This window comes from Chrysemys picta, chromosome 3 (assembly GCF_011386835.1).
Source record: "Chrysemys picta bellii isolate R12L10 chromosome 3, ASM1138683v2, whole genome shotgun sequence".
Taxonomy (NCBI): Eukaryota; Metazoa; Chordata; order Testudines; family Emydidae; genus Chrysemys; species Chrysemys picta.
The window spans coordinates 148,635,895-148,657,381 of record NC_088793.1 but is presented as its reverse complement, the minus strand read 5'-3'; the positions used below and the strand labels follow the sequence as shown (position 1 = coordinate 148,657,381).

The 21,487-nt window shown below is 48.9% G+C and overlaps 1 protein-coding gene and 1 long non-coding RNA gene across 13 annotated transcripts in view; one reads left to right on the top strand and one right to left on the bottom strand.

The window, feature by feature from the left end:
• Window positions 1-9,688: 9,688 nt before the first annotated feature.
• On the bottom strand, window positions 9,689-14,354 carry LOC112061500 (uncharacterized). The gene is made up of 3 exons (XR_002890281.3): window positions 14,215-14,354; window positions 13,707-13,890; window positions 9,689-13,222 (listed from the first exon to the last, which is right to left on the bottom strand). It is a non-coding gene; the product is annotated as an uncharacterized LOC112061500 (long non-coding RNA).
• Window positions 14,355-14,592: 238 nt separating this feature from the next.
• Window positions 14,593-21,487, top strand: part of MDGA1 (MAM domain containing glycosylphosphatidylinositol anchor 1) — a 208,212-nt gene continuing 201,317 nt past the window's right edge. For 4 of the 12 annotated variants that reach the window (XM_065590544.1, XM_065590543.1, XM_065590538.1 and 1 more), the window contains exons 1-2: window positions 14,833-15,280; window positions 15,457-15,750. In XM_065590544.1, the coding sequence (XP_065446616.1) occupies window positions 15,684-15,750 (67 nt within the window). In that variant the 5' untranslated portion in view covers window positions 14,833-15,280; window positions 15,457-15,683. Of the gene's footprint in view, window positions 14,711-14,830; window positions 15,751-21,487 lie in introns of those variants that run through there. The other 8 variants (XM_042848492.2, XM_065590536.1, XM_065590540.1 and 5 more) reach the window with 7 other exon arrangements.

The following is a 21,487-nucleotide window of genomic DNA, read 5'->3' as shown; positions in this document are numbered from 1 at the left end:
GTGGAAGTGGTGGATGACAACGGATGCCACGAGAATTGATATTTATACAGAATGACGAGAGGACCTGTGAGGTGGATTCATGGCAGCAGGAGAGCAGAGTTGCAGCGGAAGCGGTGGGTGACGATGGTTAGCAGTCCTACTGCACCGTCTGCTGACAGCCGCACCCAGGACACAACAACAGTGGTGACGGTGAGCTGAGCTGAGTGGGCTCCATGCTTGCCGTGGTATGGCGTCTGCACGGAAAAAGGCGCAAAACAATCGTCTGCCGTTGCTTTCACGGAGGAAGGGGCGACTGACGACATGTACCCAAAACCACCCGCAACAATGTTTTTGCCCCATCAGGCATTGGGAGCTTAACATAGAATTCCAATGGACGGCGGAGACTGTGGGAACTGTGGGATAGCTACTCACAGTGCACCGCTCCGTAAGTCGATGCTAGTGAGGACGCACTCTGCTGACTTAATGCGCTTAGTGGGGACATACGCAATCGACTGTATAAAATCGACTTCTATAAAATCAACCTAATTTCATAGTGTAGACATACCCTGAGTTAATAGAGCTATATTTTATTCACTAAACCTCATTGCCTCCTGTGCCAATTGCTCCAATTCCATGTCGCCAAGTGCCATGCATTTGATATGACACTTGCACATTTGGCAACCTGTCCCACTTTGCCCTGTCCCATCTCCTTACATTTGGCTGTGTTTGGGGAGTACAGCTGCAGTTGTTTCTCCTGGCCACTGGGGGTTCAGGCAGCCAGCTGGCCTTTCTTCATCTCCTCTCTGCGCTCCCCCTGCTGGCACCAGGTGTATGGCGCCTCTAGGGAGGAGGTGGTGCCTGGGGCAGCTGGTAGGCGGGTGATGGGAGCAATGGGGGAAGGGGACGAGGGGAGGGAGGAGGAGAAGTGGGGGAAGATAGGAGAGGGGCAGAAGGAGGCCCAGGGCTACCCACAACCCCAATGTCTTCCCCGGCCCCATGCTCCTACAGTCCTACTGACCTCCTAGACACCCTGCCCCACCCCAGTAACCCTTCAGCCTCTTCCACCATCTTTCTTGCAGAACTTTCCCCCCACCAACCTCCCCTTGCCCCCATGTAACCTCTGACTTCTTCCCATCCCCTGGTCCCCATCGCTCCTGGTTGCCCTTGGTTCCCTCCAAACCTGTCTTGCTTCTGGGATGCGGGGGGAGTAGGTTTCCTCCCCTCCCCCAACACACACCTACTGCCCCTGATTGAGGGGAGTGAGAGGGAGAAATCAGAGACTTTTTCTCACCATTGAGAAATGTCACTCACGGAGCTGCACAAACTTGGCAGCAATGCACATTTCTGTGCTTATCTGTACAGTTCATCACAACACAACAGCCTTAACTCTGATCCCAGCTGAATACCATTCTCTTAGAGATCGGGTTATTGTGTTGTGGAGCAATATGCATTACTTTATGGTTGATAAGAATAATTGGTTTATTATGTGGGTGGTGTAAAATTTACAGTATATTTTAACTATTCATTTCCTTGCCTTTAAGTGCTTGAGATTGGTAAATGATACACTAGGGAAGTCGCTGTTGTCACTCAGCAACCATAATTGGATTTTGAAATGAAGATTTGTTTGGTTTTGCAGTAGGAATCACTTCATCCTCCACTGAAACGTAGCCACCTTTGGGACAGGATGGAGCCACTGTTTAAAAACACATTGCCACAACATGCAAGAGTTTAGAACAGGATGGGAAGCGAATGAAAAATACTTCAGCTGCTTAAAACTAACTAAGAAATTTTGCTCAGCACAATGGGCACCAGGGCTAATGTTGTTGTTCCTTGGGGAGACGTGATAGAGTTTTGGGGGAATGTATGCTCCTGCTTATGAAGATATTATGATTATTGTTAAATTGCTTATTTCAGTGTCTCACAGGATTGCCATCCAGGAAGACAGTTACATTGTGTACAGAAGGCAATTACCAGCTAGAAAAACAAATCTGTAATATGTGAATGTGACGAACTGGGACTGTTCTTGCTGGGGTGTGTGAATGCTGACAGGGGAGTGTGACTAGGATGGTCTGCATCGGGGGATGGGAGCCGGCCCAAGGGAACATACCTGAGCTTGTAACATGAGAACCCAGGAGGGGGTTGGAGGTCAGATGACTCCGGGGCCCGGGAAACTGAACAAAGGCTGTGGGAGGGGTCGCTGAAGGCAGAGTGCTGGAAGCAGGCGGGAAGGAGGCTGGAGAGATGGCTGGGAGGCAGAGATGGCTCTGACCCCCCAAGGGGGTGGGCTGGCATGCCCTGGGACCCCAAGCTGGACCTAACTGAGGGGGGCCCTGTTGTCTGTGCCTGCAAGACCTGTCTTGGACTGTATTCCTGTCATCCAAATAAACCTTCTGCTTTACTGGCTGGCTGAGAGTCATGGTGAATCGCAGGAAGCCGGGGGTGCAGGGCCCTGAGTTCCCCAATACTCCGTGACAGTGAACAACAGACCTTTCAGAGAGACTAGGGCAGATCACAGGACACGTTCAAACTAGAAAAAGCCTCATATACAACAAGTAAACTGAGGACCATCTTGGAAGCCAGATGACAGAAATGCATGGAACCACTATCATCTCGAGGTGTCTATATTCTTCCCATCATTCCCCTTGCCTTGTGCAATGCAGAGAAAGTGTGTGTCATAAAGTTGGTTTGTTTTGTTGTCTCCAGGGGACTTATTGTAGGGACACTAATGCAGAAACACGAGTCTTACATTTCGTTCTGAAGATGGTAATCTCCATGATCACTGTAGTACATGGTGACATGATTCAAGTGGTGTGAGCTAGTATCAGCTAGCGTGATCATGCTATTTTTGTTTGCAACTGAAAGATAAACTTCAACCCTTTGGAGGCTGTGAGAGGTGGAGAAGGTTGAAGCTGCCACTGGGGAGGGGTGGTATGTTTATTCCAGGGAATGGGAGGAAGTGCAGGGAAAAAAGAGGTGCATCTCCTTTGCATTTTCACTAACTTCACTGGGGGCATGGCTCAACGTTCACGGGGCACTCCCCATCAGTAGCCGGCCCAAGGTGGGGAAGCTAATGATCCAACCGGCGGACCAATTTGGTAATGAATCCTGGTCACGTGCCACCTGAGGCATGTTGCACATATGCTAAGAAGATTGGCATGATGTACAGTTAATACAGGAAGTAACTATACAGTGGTAAAGTAACTGGCCAGCGATAAAGGGGTTTGGCTGCACTTGCACGCGGGAATGTGGGAGTGCTGCCTAATGATTAGGGCAGGGGATTAGGCCCCTGGAGTCCAGGATTGTAGCTCTGACTTTGCCTCTGATTTGCTTTCTGAACATGTCTCTCATTTTTCCCTACCTCACAAGAGGGGTTAAGAATTTATGTGTGTAAAGTGCTTAGAGACCCTCAGAGGAATGAGAAAGGCACAAATGTGATTGTTATTTCAGTAATCTCCTCACACTAGGATTACTCACTTTGGTTTGTTTTAGACACAATCTAACATTACTTGGATTTACAGTAACGACGTACTCTTTTTAAACGTAATCTGTATAGAAATGTACTATAAAAATAACCATGTAAATCGGGACAGCTTGTTTTCTAAAGTTTTGCACTCTAAAAGTTTTGGGGTGAAAAACTGAGCAGTCTGCTTCCAGTAGGCTTCAAGGATGTAGGGCTTTTCTATTGTATTATGTGACGGAGCGGTCTGTCCCTGTAAGGGCAGTGCTGCCTAGGGATTGGCCCACCTTGTAATGTGGCATGGCCCTTTAAGATTTTGGGAGGTCTGATGTATACCAGGACCTAGGATATATTAGGAGAAAGTAAGCAGTCCCTGGAGGAAATCCTGTTGCTGTTTCTTTAAGGCCCTGGGACCAGGAGCCTCGCAGAGTGGGAGGGACAAGGCTCCCCTCTGCACCAGCCAACTGGGATGAGCTTTAGGAAGGTGACCAGCATATATGCTGCTTCCTCCCTTGTAGTAGGACAGACATGAGCAGGAAAAGGCTGGTTTGCTGAGGCAATACTTGGGGAAGAGGGGTAGCTGAAGGAGAAGCTGGTTAAGGCCCTACAGCTGGCCTAAACTGCAACATCAGTTCCAAGGAGGAGAACTGGGAGGAGGGCCTTCCTGTCTTAAGGAGAGAGACTGTTCAAAATAGAGCCCAGCTGCTGCCAGAGAGACTGGGTGCAGCTTTGTGGAAGCTCCTCAGTAGAGCTGGGACGAGGCTGTGAGAAGCCACAAATCCAATGTGGGAATAGCAGTCTGCACACCTGGTGAAGACACTGGCAAACTGGGTAAAACTAGAAGAAGCCTAGGGAAGTGGCAAGGGATTGAAGGAAGAGTCCTTAGCTACCTAAAGCAGGGTCCCTGGGCTGGAACCCAGGTGAGAGGGTGGGTCCGGGCTCCCCTATCTCTTCCCCCAGACTAAGAAGGGAAGTACAGGCTTCAAGAATGAGAGAGGCTGAGAATGGAGGCTTCCAGATAGGGTTGAGGACCTGGCACTAGGCTTTGTGCTCTTCTGTTTTGGATGTTCTCCCTAGAAGGGAACTGGACTGACAGGTGACCTGGTTGACGGGCTAGGCCATGGAAGTAGCAGACCACTCGGAACAAGGGGTTCTGGAATGGAGGAACCCCTGCAATGCTGGGTCCTGAACCAACCGGGTGCTCTGGTGGTGAGTATGCACCATAAGGGCCAACAATACACTTAAAGCATGTAAGGGACAAGCATGTGGAATTCAGTTGACAGCTCTCCCAAAAGATGTGGAAGGAGCTGTAATCCTTCTGGGGATCTGTAGTTTAAATGGAAGTAGTTCCAAATATTTTACTCACTTTCGTATTTCTTTGCATTCTTGGCTTTGTGTACATCTATAAAAATATATTAAAATATTCTCTGACTTGGCCAATGTGATTAATTTAAAATGTACTTGTAACTTTTTTCTGGACAGGAGGGGAAGGTGTGTGTGCATATCTCTGCATAAAGACATAGGTCATTAGGCCCTTGAGCCTAGAGACCTCCCATGAAGGCCAATGAAATCTGAAAGTAAATAACCTAAACTCCCTTCAAAGGTAGGCGCAGCCTATTTACGGCATCCAACAAAGGTCATTCTGTGTGTGACCCTTCCAAGGCTCTACGGTTGACCTGAGTCTTGCCCTGAAGAATCTAAGTCATTTGAGCTGAACGTGTTGTGAGCTGGTTCTGTGCAGTGCCTGGATTTAGGGAACAGCTGGACAATGGCATAGGTAAGAGGTCTCAAGAACCCTTAGTGGTGCCTTCCATGCTTCTCTTGGACATTTTGACTCTTAATGTCCAGTATATGCCAAGCTATAAGCAATCAGTTTAGCTGAAAGAAGCGGTAAGTAAACACATGTGGCACTTGTGAGGAAACTGCTGGGAAATGGAAATATGGACTTTGAGACCCAAAAAGCAGCTCTGGTACATGAGCTCAAGGAGAATATCCCTTAACTCAGGGGTGGGAAAACTATGGTCCGGGGGCCACATCCGGCCTTCCAGACATTTTAATCTGGCTCTTGAGCTCCCGCCAGGAAGCGGGATCAGGGGCTTGCCCCACACCATGCGGCTCCTGGAAGCAGCAGCATGTCCCCCTCTGGCTCCTACATGCAGGGGCAGCCAGGGGGCTCTGCACGCTGCCCCCACCCCAAGTGCCAATGAACCATGGCCAATGGGAGCTGCAGGGGCAGCGCCTGCGGACAGGGCAGTGCGCAGAGCCGCCTGGCCACGCCTCCACGTAGGAGCTGGAGTGGGGACTGCCGCTGCTTCTGGGAGCTGCTTGAGGTATACGCCACCCAGAGCCTGCACCCCTGACCCCGTCCTGTGCCCCAACTCCCTGCTCCAGCCCTGATCCCCCTCCCACCCTCCGAAACCCTCAGTCCCAGCATGGAGCCCCCTCCCACACCCCAAACTCTTAATTTCTGGCCACATCCCAGAGCCCGCACCCCCAGCTGCAGCCTGCACCCCAACCCCCAATTTTGTGAGCATTCATGGCCCGCCATACAATTTCCATACCCAGATGTGGCATCGGGCCAAAAAGTTTGCCCACCCCTGCCTTAACTGGTAGCAGTTGTAGCACCTTACACTATCCCTTCAGGCCTCTGACCACTAGGGGGCGAGATAATTGCAAACCAAAAGCAATACGAGCCCAGTAAATTGGAAATTTGTAGTGTTCAACAAAGCAACAACCTATCTCCCCTCTCTGGCTCTGAAAACCCTCCACATCTCAGGGATGCTCAATTCCCATTTAGACACCTGAATAAAAGCAGATATTCAAAATTGCTCAGCATGCTGGGTATAGCTGTCTTTTGAAAACCTGGGCAAAAGTAGCATTTTAAAATTAAATAGGTGAACAACCACATCCTACTACACGTGCCTGTCTCTGCTGGCGATGTGGGAAATGGTGAACAGCCAGTGAGAGAGCAGAGGTGGAGGTCTGTCATGTTCCTGAGGAATTGTGCTGGCTAATGAACATTGAATTAACGCAGCAGGTAGTCGAGGTGGCGGATGGATGATTGACCTGGGTGTAAGTGCATAGGCCTATTGTCAACCCCCCACCATGGGGTGGAGCTCCTCCTGTATGTGTCATGATTATTGTTATCTGTGTGGGGGGCAGTGCACCTAGGCCCTATTCACTCTTCTATTTATAACTCCTCTGGTGTCTTTTCACTCTTGATGTTACAGAAATCCTGGCTGGAGATGCAATCAGATACCCCACTTATGAGCACAGTATAGATACTTAGATTAGATACAGATCTGGATCAGCTTTGTCACAGAATTTCACGGTATCACTGCAATAACTCTGCATGGTTATTGGAACGGCTCCTCTGTGTAGCTGCTTCTCATGGCTATTTGCAGTTGATGATCAATAGTGGGGGAGATTCTAGAGTGTCTGACTTGCACATTCCTCTCTTCCATGTCCTTGATAGCTACTCTTCCTTGTCCCATGAGGACCTTCTTTTCTGGGGGCATACAGAGACCATGGGCCCTCACATGCTCAGTTTCAAACCCATGCAATGTTGACAGATCAGCTTCCTGTGTATTTAAAGAGGATCCCCAAAAATAGATTCTAGTGACCCCACACTCAGAGGGATGTAACCAATGAGGACAGTCTCCTCTCCAGCAGCTGGTCTTAGGGTGTGTGTGCATCTGGCACACTAGTACAGCCCAGTCTCAAACGGATCCTTAAAAAAAAAAAAAGGGTCTACAAGGTGAACCCAAGGGTATGGAAGCCATACTAAGCTGGTCCTGGCTGGGTGTTTCCTCCCCCCCGGGGCTGAGCAGGTAGGGGCTGTGCTAAACTGGCCTCTGCTGGGAATGACCCTTTGCAGATTTTACACGGACTCATGCCAACCTGTTTCCTGCAGTGAGGTGGATTTAAAATGCTGTACAACAGCGGTCGGCAACCTTTCAAAAGCGGTGTGCCGAGTCTTTATTTATTCACTCTAATTTAAGGTTTCGCGTGCCGGTCATACATTTTAACGTTTTTAGAAGGTCTCTTTCTATGAGTCTATAATATATAACTAAACTATTGTTGTATGTAAAGTAAATAAGGTTTTTAAAATGTTTAAGAAGCTTCATTTAAAATTAAATTAAAATGCAGAGCCCCCCCAGACCCGTGGCCAGGACCAGGGCAGTGTGAGTGCCACTGAAAATCAGCTCGCGTGCCGCCTTTGGCACGCGTGCCATAGGTTGCCTACCCCTGCTGTACAACAAGCAGCTCAAACGGTGCAGTCTCCTTGCAGTGACAACACCAGCTAGAGTTTACACCCCAGGCTGATGCCATCTGTTTCTGGAGCTGCTCTCTTACCCTTTCCAGCATTGTACCATTCCCAAGGCAGAACTCAGTGGTTTCAGATCATTCATTGGCACCAAAAGGATTAGCAATCGATATGCCATCTACTGATTATGGTGCAGCAGAGGAGAAGGGGAGAATTGAGACCAGGATGGTTCTGGTTCCCTTTGTATGAGACTCTTTTTTTTTTTTTTTTTTTGCGTCACTTTGATTTAGCATTCATGGAGGTGTGTGTTAAAAATAGGTGGCTGGGGTGGTGAGGGGGGAGAGAGACAAAGGGAGCATGAGTTTCTTTAACTAGCACCAGTTTGGGTGGATTTTATTTTGTTTGTTCTAAGAGGGAGGGGAGGAGAGAGGAAGAAAGCATGACTATAGAAGGAGGCAGAGAGGGAGAGAAAGGACTAGGGAGGAAGAAAACTAAGAGAAAGATGCTACATGGCAGTGGTAGGGTACCACCCCTTTGCATATTGACTTCAGCCCTCCTCTGAGCTGAAGCAGAGAAGCAACAGATCAGCAGTATGTATGACAAACCCTTCAGGTAAAAGCAGTGCCCGAGAGGAGAGGGGAATGTAAGGCCCAAAGTCTCCAGTTTTAGAGCACCAGGGGTAGGGCAGGGCAGAGCACAGGTGCACAGGGTAGAAGAGCAGCTAAATGCACTGACCCAAGAGCTGAGGGCTCACAATGGCAATAGGAGGTGTCCCAAAAACCTTATCAATGAAATGTAAGCCTCTCTCCCCCCCACCAAGTAGAAATCAGGTGAAATCAGGACAAGGAAAACCCAACAGAATAGTGACCAACTGCAACAAATGCCAGCCTGTCGCAGAACAACTGCATCAGAGTTGAGGGAGGGGGAATGAATATTAAGTTAGAGAAACAGAACTGGATTCACTCCTCATTTCTTTCTGTAACGAACATTCGCTGTAAGGAAGGAAGTTAATCAAAAGGGCAGAGAATACCCAAGAGGTTCCCAGGCACTAGTAATACTGTAAAATGAATCTGGGAAGGAAGCAAACACAGCCTAGGGGTGTATCCCCCAGCGGAGGGCTGATAACTGCTCAGAGCAAAGCAGAGCTCCTCACGTGCATCAGCCCACATTGCCACCTTGGCAGGGGGAGCAGCGTGCTCGGATGGAGCAGGCAGAGGCCCCCGCCCTTGACATAGCATTCAGAGGGAGCGGGAGCTCCTAGGAACTGAAGCACAGGATGGTGTTGGGGGGATACTGCTTATGTGCTGCAACCGGACAGGTGTCCCCCTGCTTTCCCAGCTCTCCACTGCCGCAGAGGTACAGGAGGCGTCCGTCCGCCTCCTTTCCTATGGGTCTCCGCTCCCACCAACGCTGCAGCGTTAGGAGTCGCTCTGTGTCCCCATCCGCCTGCCCCAGACCCACACCGCATTGTTATCGCTGCCCTGTTTTCTTATCTCCCGGGCTGAGAGCGGTGCTGCGCGGTTACCGGAGAGTAGACCTCGTGCACCCGCATTTCCCCCAGCTCTTACCAGTGCTGCAGCATTAGTCACCCGCTTTCCCCATCTCCTGGACTCAGCCAGCACTTTACAGGGGTTCCCTGGTTCCCTCCCCCGCCCCCCCCCCCTTTTGTCACTTCTCATTTTAAGCCCTAACAACGGGACAGTCGCTCAGCAAACCCGCGTACTGTGCTTGTGCTCACTCCCCTGTGTAGCGGAAATAAATAAAAACCAACGCTTTGGGTTACGTGATAGAATCGGGGAGTGGGGCGGAGGGGAGGGAAATGCCAGACACCAGAAGCCGGAGCTGATCGGTGCCCAGGGATAGCAGCTTCAGCGGAGCGTCCCCAGGAAAGGGGCGAAGTGATGGAGTGCGCTGGGCTGCAGCACGAAAACATTGACACAGAGAGAATGAATGTTTTAGTAACTGGACCTTGGCCTCGCCCACTTCATCAATCGTCTCTAGCCCTGGGCCGCTGTGCTATATATATGACTGCCTCTCTTTGAACACCACATCTGTTCCAGAGGCTGTCTGCCTCTTCATGTCTCCCTGAAATATGTGCCGGAGTGTGTATAAATATTTCAGACGGGCAGGACTTATTTGACAAGCGGGGACTGACAAAGAGACGAAAGGCACTTAGTTGTGAGGATGGGACTAATGTGTTCTCTATAAACTATTTGGGGCGGGGGCACCAACCCTTATCCATCTTTTTGACAAATGGAAACCCTGGAGGTTCTGGTTCCCTTGTAGTTCTGTGGCAGATAAACAGTGCTGGGAAGTGTAGGAGGTTTTTGTCTTGTGTTTCCTTTGGATACACTGAAAATTAATATTTTTAAAATGTTACCTGGTTAGACCTGAGCAAATAATTCATAAATAATTCAACAACTGTCGTCTCTTATTGCTCCCAGAATACCCACGAACAGATCCGTTTCTTCTAATTACTCATTATTCAATTACTGTTCTTAACTCCGTAGACTGATCTCAGCCTGTTCGCTGCAAGTATACCATATTTGCTATTCAAGCTGCATTGTTCGGGCTCTGATTAGTCAGTTAATTGTGATATTTTTTTCTGTCCCCTAATCGGATGACTTCACAGGTACTTCTGGCACAAATACTTGGGTGTGCTAATTTAAAATTTGGTGGCTTTAAAATACTTCGGCGGATTACTTTGAAACGCATTTCCCATGGTCACTTGCTCAGTGAAACAGTAGCATGTGAATGTTCGCAGCAAGCTAACGTAAAAGAGGTATGAATATGGCGCAAGCAAATTAATGTAAAACTCTGAGTGAATATTGCTGGATTTGTGCACCATTCAGTTAGCTCTATAAATCGTTGCTGGTACAAATCCTTAATAGGGGTTAATAACTAAATTACAAACCCTGCAAAGGGTTTCACAGGTTACAAACTACCCCATACTTATGTTTATCCCAATAATCATTTTAAAATGCAGTTATCCCTGCTACTGATAACAACGAAGTGAATTAAATCTGAAAACCTGTAAACATCTGACACTTCTCACTATTTGTTTCCTTTTTGTACTTCACTCAGTTTTGATCAATTCCAAGTTCTGTCTCTAGGCGGTTTCACTTCCCTGCTCTCCGCCTGCATTAGCATAAAGTTGCTCACTTGACTTTCTGGGTCTCTCTGCAGCTGTCTCATGTGGCCCTCTTTAGGGTAGCAGCCGGCTGCAGGGAGCTGGATTTAAATCCCTCCCAAAACAGGGTTTATTGAAACGTCTTAAAAGTCAAGAAAACATTTCTACTCGTATGGAAGTTTGGAATCCCCCCCACTCCAAGCTGTCGAAAACCGCTACTTGACGAGTGTTCCTTTAACCCATCTTTACAAAACTCCTGATCCTGATTGGGAGAAGAATATGGGCCTATTATAAACCCTATCAGCCTTCTCTGCCCCATTAAAAGGAAACTGGTCCTTATAGTCCAGCTAGTCTGGCTGCTCATGCTGCCTCTGTCGCTGCTGTACATTATTGCTCCTCTCCATGGTTGAATACAGTTTATAATAGAAATACCTGCTTACTAATTAGCAGCTCTAGCTATTAATTGCTTATTTGTTAGAGCATGAATTAATAAGCAGCCGTTCTCTGGGCGATCACTCTTTCTTTCGTGTGTGTTTAACCCTGGGTATGATTCTTGTTCACACGATGAATCAATCCCTGCCAGTGCGCCTTTTACAAGTGGTTTTTCCTTTCGGTGTCACACCTCTTTCTCTCTCTCTCCGTGGCTGCACAGGTTCCGATTCAGCGACCCCAGGGACAGAGGGATATCACTTCGGCCGGGGTGGGTTCACTATACCAAAGTGCGTGATTAGCAAAGGCCGCTACTTTCCTTAATGATCTATCACACAGTGTCTTCTAAAATCGCGGATAACTACAGCGCCGACTATGCTGGTCTAGAAGCATATTGGGGGTCAAGGCACTAGGAAATCACCAGCTGGTTCCTAGGCTGAATATGTCTAAATACCTTATCTTCAGGCGGACTCTTGATTGGGTCACTTTTTTTTTTTTAAATAAGGGTCGAGAGTTGAATGATTCCCCGAGAAAATATTCCTAGCGGAACAATCATACCCACGAATAGAGGTTTCTAGAGATCTGGCTTTATAGCTCTAGAATAGCCCTCGGCGCCTGAGCCTGAAGGAAACAGCCGGCTACGCGAGAGACCTCGAGAAATGGAAACTCCCCTATTAGACTTGCCAGGGACAACTTCGCTGGCGGCTCCTACGTTCTGCGTTTGCTGATTCCCTGCGCCCCCGGCTGTGTGTGTGTGTGTGTGGGGGGGGGGGGGGGGGGTTGTGGTATTAGCGTTCTGATGCGTTGGAGGGAGTCCATGAAGCAGTGAATAGCTAGGCAGGCTGCAAAGGGAAAGGGGAGAGGCTGGAGACACGCAGAGAGGCTTAAATCCCCTCCCTTGTTAGGGTGTAGTATATAAACCCCCCGTCCTGAAAGATCTTACCGGTGCCTATCCAAGCCATGCCCACCACACGCAGAGATAAATAACAATGGCAGATAAAGCAGGGTAATGAGACATAGAGGAAGGGGGGGGGGAGGACACAGATCCCTTTAACCTCTCCTTCCCTGCCTCCCCCAATAATCCAGATATCTTGGAATTCCTGATTCGTCTTCGCATGTTTACAAAACCACTGCAAAGAGAGCTGATCAATTCCACTGCTCTCTCGAATACAGCTCCTCCGAAACCTCAGTTGTGTGCGCAGCGAGAAAAATATTAATGGGTTTCTCTCCTGAAAAACGTCAGTGCACTTGCAGTATCTCCCCAAGGTTCCCTGCTAAAACATCCCCCACCCTGAAGCGCCTTTGCTAATCTGTTTAATGCACAAGCTGGTTGCGAAGGCTAAGGAGCGGAGTCTTTCCACGGGAACTCGGGCAAGGGGGCTCCATAGTTCATTAGACATATTTTGCGTTCGATTGGAAGCAAAACTCAACATAACTCTTCTCCCAGCAACTCCTGTGCACTCCCTGTTTAATATTGCAACAGCTTCTTCTACGTTCTCGCTACATCTTACCTCCAGCCCCCCAACCAATCATTTTCTTAACAATACTGGGGGGGGGGGGAGGTGGGAATAGATTTGATTCTCGGAGCAACTTTGATTTAAGACTCCCCCCCCCAAGGGTGTGTGTGTGTGTGTGGGGGGGTGTCTTTCACATGGACTTTATGGAGGAAAAAGAAGCTTCCTGACCTACTGAACAGAAGTAAGACGTTTGCTCCACCACCTAGGAGCAGAGGGGACAGCTGGAGCATCTCATTCACTGGGTCAGAGGAGAAGCGCCTTCTTTCCGCGAAACCAGGCACAGACGTTTACAAGAAAGGCGGAGTTCTGCCTCCGAGGCTCTACAGGGACCTGCAGCAATTGGATTATTATTATTCTAGGGGGATGGTGTATTTTTTTTCATCTCCGGATTGCTCTCAGCCGTGCTCCAAACTCTGCCGCGGGAGGTTGTCTTTCCCATTGCCCTGCGAGGAGAACAAACGCATCAGGCGTCTGGATGATTGCAGCGAAAGTATTAAGACGCAGAAGGCAGCCTGGTGTAGAGTACTCATTGCTCCTCCACGGGGCTGCGTTCGCGGCCGAGCCTCAACGCGTTGGATGGGTAAAGGGAGCCTCGCGCACCAGCAGCCTTACACACACCGGCACAATGTGCAAATGCACGCCCGTGCAACGCCAGCAGACGTGCAGTCCAGACCCATCCTACACAACCACACCTGTGCATAAGCATCCGGCGCGCTTGGACCATATGCAACTGCGCACCCGTGGAACACAACCATGCAGAGACAAGTGTGCAGAAACATATACACTACACAAGCACACACCCCTGCAACCCAGGAACTATAAGCGTGCAAGCCGTGCAACACACCCAACACCCCGGTGCACCAACACACACACCCCACCTAGGCACCCTGCGTGCACACATGCTTACTGCACATCACGGACACGTACCACAATGCTACACTACGAACACGGTCCAACTTGTCTGTGTCGCACCCGTCCCCAAGCTCATTGCACCAAGCGTGTGCACCACCAACTCCTCCAGTCTCCTCTGCCCCTGGCCTCTTAGGAATGGGGCCGCGAATCGCGTGTGCCCCCAGGATGAATGGATCCTTGCCTGGGTTCTGACATTTCTCTGCAGGGGAGGGAGAAAGGAGGCGAAAGAAAAGGAGAAAAAGTCGCGCAGATTCCTTTTTTTGCCCAGCCCTGTTTTCTTTTCTCTAATGTGCCCTGGGGGAGGCCGGGGAATTGGGCAGGAGGCAGGGCCGTCTTCAAGCACAGAAGATTTAATTGGCTCTTCCCCACCCCCCACCTTTAACCGGAGGGGGGGGGCACATAGTGGAGAGGAGTGAAAAAAATGAAAAGCCCCAGGGGGGAAAAAAGAGGCAGAACTTGCAGCCGGGTCTTGGAGGATTATAGATTGAATTCGGGGGAGAGGTGCAGCGAACAGAAGACCCACCGTCACTCCCGATCTGCACAGGGGCTCAGGACATCTCACTCCTCGGGTCAGCCCGAGGCAGGAGCGAAGAGGCCAGAGAAGCTGTAGGCCAGAGGCGCCGAGCTCGCAGGGGCGGCCAAGTCTCTGCCCGGGCGAATGCTATCCAAAGGGGCGAAGTAAAGCTGGATCCAGGCACTGGATTGTACAGTGCACACAGAGTGAGCCTCGGATTCCTCAACTGGCTTGAAACTGCGGATCCAAGATCTTGGGGGTGGGGGCGAAGGAAGAAAAGAATCAACCCCCCCCCCCGACTTTCACACTTTGGGAGGAAGGGGCGGGGCCAGGACCTGTGTCTCCAAAGCCTTCTTCAAGAAGAATCCAACTTTCTCCAGCCTCCTAAAGCCTCAGCTGGCTTTGCACCTCTTAGCGGGAAAGGGGGAAAAACACATTAAAAGCCCCCATCACAACCAGCCAACCCGACCTCAGGGAAACTTCGGAAGCCAGAAAGATCTGCCAGGTTGGCTGGGGGAAGGGAGCAAGAGGGGGAGGGGAGAAGAGCCAAGCTGAACTGCAAACCACTAAGCAGGGTGCGTGTGCTGTAGCGATTCCTCGCTCCCCCCAGGCTAGCGGGGCTGATGTGATGCACCTGGGCAACTTCAGGCTGGGGACCGAAGCTCAGCAGCTGGGGGAGCTGCTGTTAAAAACAAAACAAAACAACCCCCTCCCTGGATTTAATGAATGACAGCACCGCCCCTTCCCCAAAAGAGCTGGAGACTAAAAGAGAGTCACCTATCCCCTCCCCCCACTCCTTTCTCCTCCTCCTCCCTCCCCCCCCCCCTTGTGCCTTCCTGGGGCTTCAGCCAGCGCCTCCTTAGCGGGCGGGAGGGCGAGGACTCTCAAGTTGGCCCCAGTTGGCAGCCAGTTTGGGAAGCCCGGGAGTTCAGGAAGCGTTTGGCGTCTCTTTGTGACACCCTCCCCTCCCCCCGTGACAGGAACGGGTCAGAGCAGAGGGAGAAGCGGCTGGAGTTTATCTGGATTCTGCTCCCCGCTGGATCCGTCTCTTCTGGGCTCCGGTGTGATTGTGTGTGTGAGTGTGAGGTTGTGTTTATTTTCCTGGAGCTCCTAAGGAGCCCGGGGGGAGGAGGGGAAGGGGCCCTGGTTTGTTTTTTTCCACCTTCCTCCGCTCTTCTCCTCCCCTCCCGCCCCCCGTTTATTTTTAACTATTGCTCCTATTTTGGGCTATTTTTTTTTCTTTCGTCCAAGTTGACTGTGCAGAGATCGGCGACTTCCAGGCGGCGCTGGCTGACTTCGCTGGCCGGGCTGAGGCGCTCTGTGCCCGGGCAAGCCTTTCCTGGATCCCTCCCTGCTCAGAGGCGGTGGAAGTGCTGTGGATGAAGTAGCTTTCGCCTGTTTCTCGCTTTCCCCCACCGGATGCTGCCTGGCCTTTTGGGCTGCTTTTCGTCGCCGGCTATGAGGGATCTGCTTTGAAGATGGAGATTATTTTTTTTTTCTTCCTGGCTGTGGTGCCGGTGTACATCAAGGGAGACGGGGTTTATGGTAAGAGACGTTATTGTTCTATCCCGGTTTGGGAGGGGCGAGTGGGGGTGGGGTGCGGACCAGGCTATCAGATCCAAGTTAAAAAGCACCTGCAGGAGAAAGTAAATGATGCTGGCACAGCTATTGGCAGCCCGAGCGAGGAGATTGATGTAGCAATCGGGCTTCCAGACCCCGTCGCTACTTCACAATTCCTGCCTGTAACCCCCGGGCCGCCTGAAATGTACGAGAGCGGGGAGATTGCACCGCGTAACCCTTTCCGAGTCGATGCTTTTTAAAGGAGAAAGCGGCAATTTGTGTCACATGGATCAGCCCCAGGTCTCCCCCTTCCAAACTTGCTCAAGAAGGAAGAGACGTTCTAGAGCAGCGATTCGGCTGCAAAACCTAGTGTCACTCTTGTACTGACAGTTGCAACAAGAGCTCAAAGTTGCAATCTTTCCTGTGGGTTTTGTTTGCCTCTGCGCTGTTTTATTTCCCTCGTGCGAGGACACCACGTCTGTTGGCTCTTTACTGCTGGGCTTCCTTTGCCTTTAATCTTCCTCGCTGAGGCTGTGTGTGAAAAAAAGCTCGGTTGGTGTGTGCGTGTTGGGTGTTGAATACTCTCCTAACCGGTCTGGCTTTTATTACCCTGCTGATTTGACAAAGGGCCGCTGCACTGGGAGCTCCCTCTATCACCTGCTGCAGGGAGAGTAGTAAAATACAAATAAAATAAAAGCGCTTGTTTGAAAGGGGGTGGAGGAGATGGATGTCAGTCCACGCCGCGCTCGGGGCTTTGAAAGCGAGCGGGTCCCGGGTAATTGCTGCAAGAGTCAGCGCACGTGCACTGAGGCTATTAGGAGCTAGATAAGAGAGATGCTCAGGGAGCAGTGATCAAGGTGTAGACTGGATGCGCCTGGCTGGGTTAAGAAAGCATCTCCCCAAATCCCCAAGGACTGTACAGTGCTCAGATCTAACTGAAAAGGGCTGTGGGGGTGACTTTGCCTTTAAATCCTACTGAGCTGTGTTACTTTGCTGTCATTCTTTAAAATTATTTCCTTGGCAGAGCTCAGGTTTAGCTGCTTTTTGTTGTTGCCCATTTGCAAATGAATGCAGGCAGCTAGCAAACTGCAAGCGCAGATGACACCCAGCGTGGTACGGTTCCCACAGACATAGATTATTTATCCCTTCAGCTTCCAGGAGGGCAGCAGGGCTGACCAGCAACACATGCTGATGAGAACAGTCCTCTGTCCTGAAGACAGGCTCCAAGTTGATAGTACACCCAGGATTTGCTTTGGCAAGCACTGCAGTTCCAAAATACAGCCTCCCGCCCCCCTACTGACTCTCACATTTTTTTGCTTTACAAGGAGAGCTGCATTTCCAACAAATAAACTACCCCCCCCCCACAACAAGCCTGCCTTATCATGGGTTACAACTCCATTGTGCCTTGCTATAAAGTCCCTCTTGAAGATACGCCTTTTCCTCTAACAAGGAGAGCTCTCTGAGCTTTGAGGATAGACCTCCAGCGAGAGGGCTCCCAATCCTTATGTGTTTTTTGAAGAGCACGTAGCTAATCTCTTGTGTGAGCTCTGGTAATGCTGAGTTCAGTCTCACTGACTGTGGCTAAGTCTTTGTAGGTCACTTTTTAATGATGTATTTCTTTGATGGGAAACGATTCTTCCTCTCCCCCTCAGGGCTGGGGTGTTAATTTGAGTTTAGATCTGTTTTGTACAATAACTACTTTAAGTAGAGGCTTTACTTTTTTTTTTTTTTTTTTTTTGCAGTGTGTGTGGGTTGAGGAGGGATTGCAGGTTTGGAGGGACATTGGAGGAAGCGCCCAAGAGCAGTGAGATGGGGAGTCTAATGTATTTATGGCAACAGAAACATGGTATATGCAGGTTTTTTAATCCCTGAGGATGGGTATTGTGTTCCTAGACAAACTTTTATTTTTAATTAGTAGGACAGCTGCTGTCCAACTATTACTAGTTTTCTTTGCTTTAAAAGGCCTCTTCAATCAGTTTTAAGCTCTCTCGCTCTTGTCACACTCTTGTTTTGTATACACCTTCCTTCAAATGTGGTTTATTATACTGTTTATCCAGCCATCCATGCCAGGGAATTCATATTTTATCAGAGATGCTGCAAAACTAGATCTTCAGAATATCTTCCTGATGTTTTTTTCAGAAGGAAAGAGAGAGAGACAGACACAGTAAGATGAAGGCATCCTTTAAAGTCAGAACTGTACACTACTCATATTTATTTTGCTATTTCAACTGCACAAATAAAGGGAAAACCCAGCCTCCTTTTCCCCCTCCTCCTTACGCTATCTCAAGAGAATCAGGGTTTTTAATATAGAGCTATCTCTGTGAGTGCAACTCAGAACATTGGATGCCGCAGTCAGCACACCACAAACTTTTATGGTGACTAATAGTTTCATATCCTCTTTTCCGATCCTTCCTCCGGTCTCTCCCCTAACACTCGCTCTGTACAATCTCTAGCCAGAGCTGTTTGTTTAGATGTGAAATTGCTGTTATTGCTGGCTCACCCGGTGCTCGAGTGAGGCCATTATATTTGCAACAATATCTAAAACTGGATTAGAAACGCGTGCTTCCCTTACTTTTGTCCTAAATGTTAATCTCTAGCTATAGCCCCAAGCTAAATATAGTTGGAGTATTTTGTGGTTGAAATGCTTGTCTCATGTGGCACTTCATTTGGGAATTCAAGAATCTTGTTTCAGAACATTTTCCTTCTTTTGCAATATTCTAATGGCGGAGATGGGAGCGGAGGAGAGGCATTTGTATGAGGACTATAAATATATTTTATTAGAGTAAATCTAGTGCGATTAAATCAGATTAAACCAGATAAAATATCCATGAGATGTACCCTTTAAATAATACCCCCCCATGGATGTGCACAAAAGACCTCTGTCTAGGAGAGCTGAGTTGTTGGAGAGGTTTATTGAGATGGATGGTATAAATAAAATGTGTGTGAGGCTTCGTAGGGAAAGAAGTGCCTACAAAGGAGATTCAATTTAATTAGGAGTTAAGGTACTTTTAGCCTGTTACCTGAAGAGGCTTGTTACACAAATTGGTGTTTGTTATAATGACTGAAGCGTGTCTGAAGCCCAATAATCTTCCCTCTCCTCATTAGCTGATTCCATCTATTCAACCCTGTTTGCTAAAAGGGCATGGTGAGGCTAGTCAGATCAGTTTGTATAGTATGGCAGTTCAGTGGGCTGCCAAGAGACAACGCCTGCTAGCCCACTGTTGACTGTGTGAAAGACCCATCTCCAAATGATGTGTGTGTTTCCTGAGGGCTAGCCACGCTCATGCCTCCAAGCCACACGCTGAGGCAAGCAGCAGGTTGTGATACACTTAGCAAATGATACTCCAAAATGCAGAAAAACTGACAGGAGGAAATGCCTCCCCTGGCTGAGTAGCTCTGAACGTTTAGAGCAAAGGAACCAAAATGTGGAGCAGGGAGGATTCTCTCCGGCTATTCCGCTACAAATAACTGATTGGAGTTTTTGAAGGGGAATGGGGCAGGGGGAAGGGGCATGCCCTTTTTCCATCACTTTATTTAAAGTTGGCCCTGTGGACTTCAAAATCTTCTCCAGCTTTGTCTTAGGCTGCTGCTCTACTTACTCCACATACAGCAGTTCACAGGCATTGATGGAGTGTTTTTATTGATAACATTGAGAAGCTGACAGTGTAACATACTGCTTTTGATCTGAGTCAAAGATGGTGGGTTGCTGTCCATTCCACCCCAACCCTCCAAAACCCTCCAGCTGCAGAAGACGAGAAAGAACTACCTTTCAGGAATGTTTTAGGGTAGAGACAAGGACTATAGCAACATGCTAATGGGATGAAAAAGATTTTTAGCCTGGATATCAGGGCAAATGTCCTGAATGTGAGATGTGATGGCCTCCTAACAGGAGGGGCTGGAAGAGACCTGTCATTTGGGTCATATAAATCTGACCAGGCATAGTGCTTGCAATATGGAGTAATCCTGTCTCGGCCTCTGAGAATGGGACTAAGAGACCAGTAAATGTCTCTCTCTTAAGATCCATGACCCCGAGAATCAGCTGTAGATTTCCCAGTCTAATGGGGTGGGCTGAAGGCAGCATAAAAATCTATGTGGGGAATCTTTCCTTGCTTCTGTCATATGAGTGCTTTGGGGAAACATGTTCTAGGCTGGTGCACAAACCCTCAGTCTCTTTCATTTAACACACACACATGCATTGCGTTTGTTTCCTGGTTCCTGAACCCTTGTCTCTTAGGCCAATCCTCTGTTCCTAGAGATTCTACATCACCTTCACCCAAGCAGGACTCCTCCTCATCTCTTGCAAGCTCTGTGTGTTTCGGTGTTGGGCTGTGAGTGCACACAGATACACTGTAATATTAATCTCTAGCCAGCTGATCTGAACTCCTCTCCCTCTCCTTCCTTTGTCCAGATGTTCCACCAGCTGAGCCACAGTGCCAGATGGCCTGCTTTGCAGCCTCTTTGCCATTCCGCCCATCCCTTCCTTCAGGGCTGCTTCTTTAAGACCCGATCCTGCTTAAACTGAAGTTGATGAGTTTGACCGTAGGCTCAACTGGCAGCAGGGTTGTGTCTGTAAGCTGCTTCTTGGCTGATTTTTATTTTGGAAGGTGTGTTGTAGGTAGTTTGTATAAATACAGTGGCTCTCTTGGCTCCACCCAATGTGTCCCTTCCCCTGTGGTCGGTCAGTTTTCCTTGTTAGCCATTGGATTTAGATCATAAATACCCTTCAGCACAAGACCTTTGTCTTATATCTATAAATTGCCATTTATGCCTCTGGTGCTATATAAACATAATCTCCCACAGCATGCAGGTTGGGCCAACACTTCCTGAGCATCTCCAGCAACTCCTTAATATCAGTGAGCTAAGTATTCTCAGCACCACTCTACAAATCCTGCTTGACTTCTCCTGCCCTCCTCTTGTTGTACAGCGTGTTGGTTCCTTCCCTTTGTGTAGCCAGAGCCTTGTTTTAGGTCAGTGGAACTGTGCTCCAAACAAACCCTGGGATTATTTTAATATGCAGTACTCGGAAACTGACATTATCCTCCTGACAGGTTGTTTGCAACTTACTGGTAGAAGTCAAAATATTTCACTATAGGTGTCATCAGAAACCACTATCCTATGCTAATTTTTGTGGGAACTCGAAGACAGATGTTGAATAATTTGACATGAGCAACATAGCTTATAAAATTATCACCATGTCAGGTTTTTGTCGGATTTTGTGGAAATACATATTTCAGATGACTTGAAAAGAGTACGACAGAAGGGTGTGTGGCTACAGCAAGCAGCTCCGAAGGAAGAGCCAAGGTGCTGCAGGCAAAGGCCCAGGTGGTTCAGTAGGTGGTGCTCTTCCCTCTGCGTCTCTTCTACCAAAGAGGTACATCAGCAGTGGTGACGGGGCATGGAGCTGCTGGGGCCGTTCTCTTTCGAGTACGAAGTCAGACTGCGACGTAGCGATTAACGATCCTATGACCCTTCCCAAAAGCCAGAGCATTGGCCCTAGTGCCCTGCACAGATCTCACTTTGCATAATTCCAGTCCACTCACCTTAATTCATGCTGCAGTTTCAATTACAGAAATTATTTTTCATTCTTTTATCTCTCTCTCTGCCCCACACTGCACCTTCTATTTCCCCCACCGAGAAAAGAAATTTCAAACCCGAACAACAAAACCCTCCACACCACTCTAATTAGCTATGCCTGGTCTACACTTACAAGTTTTGCCAGCGC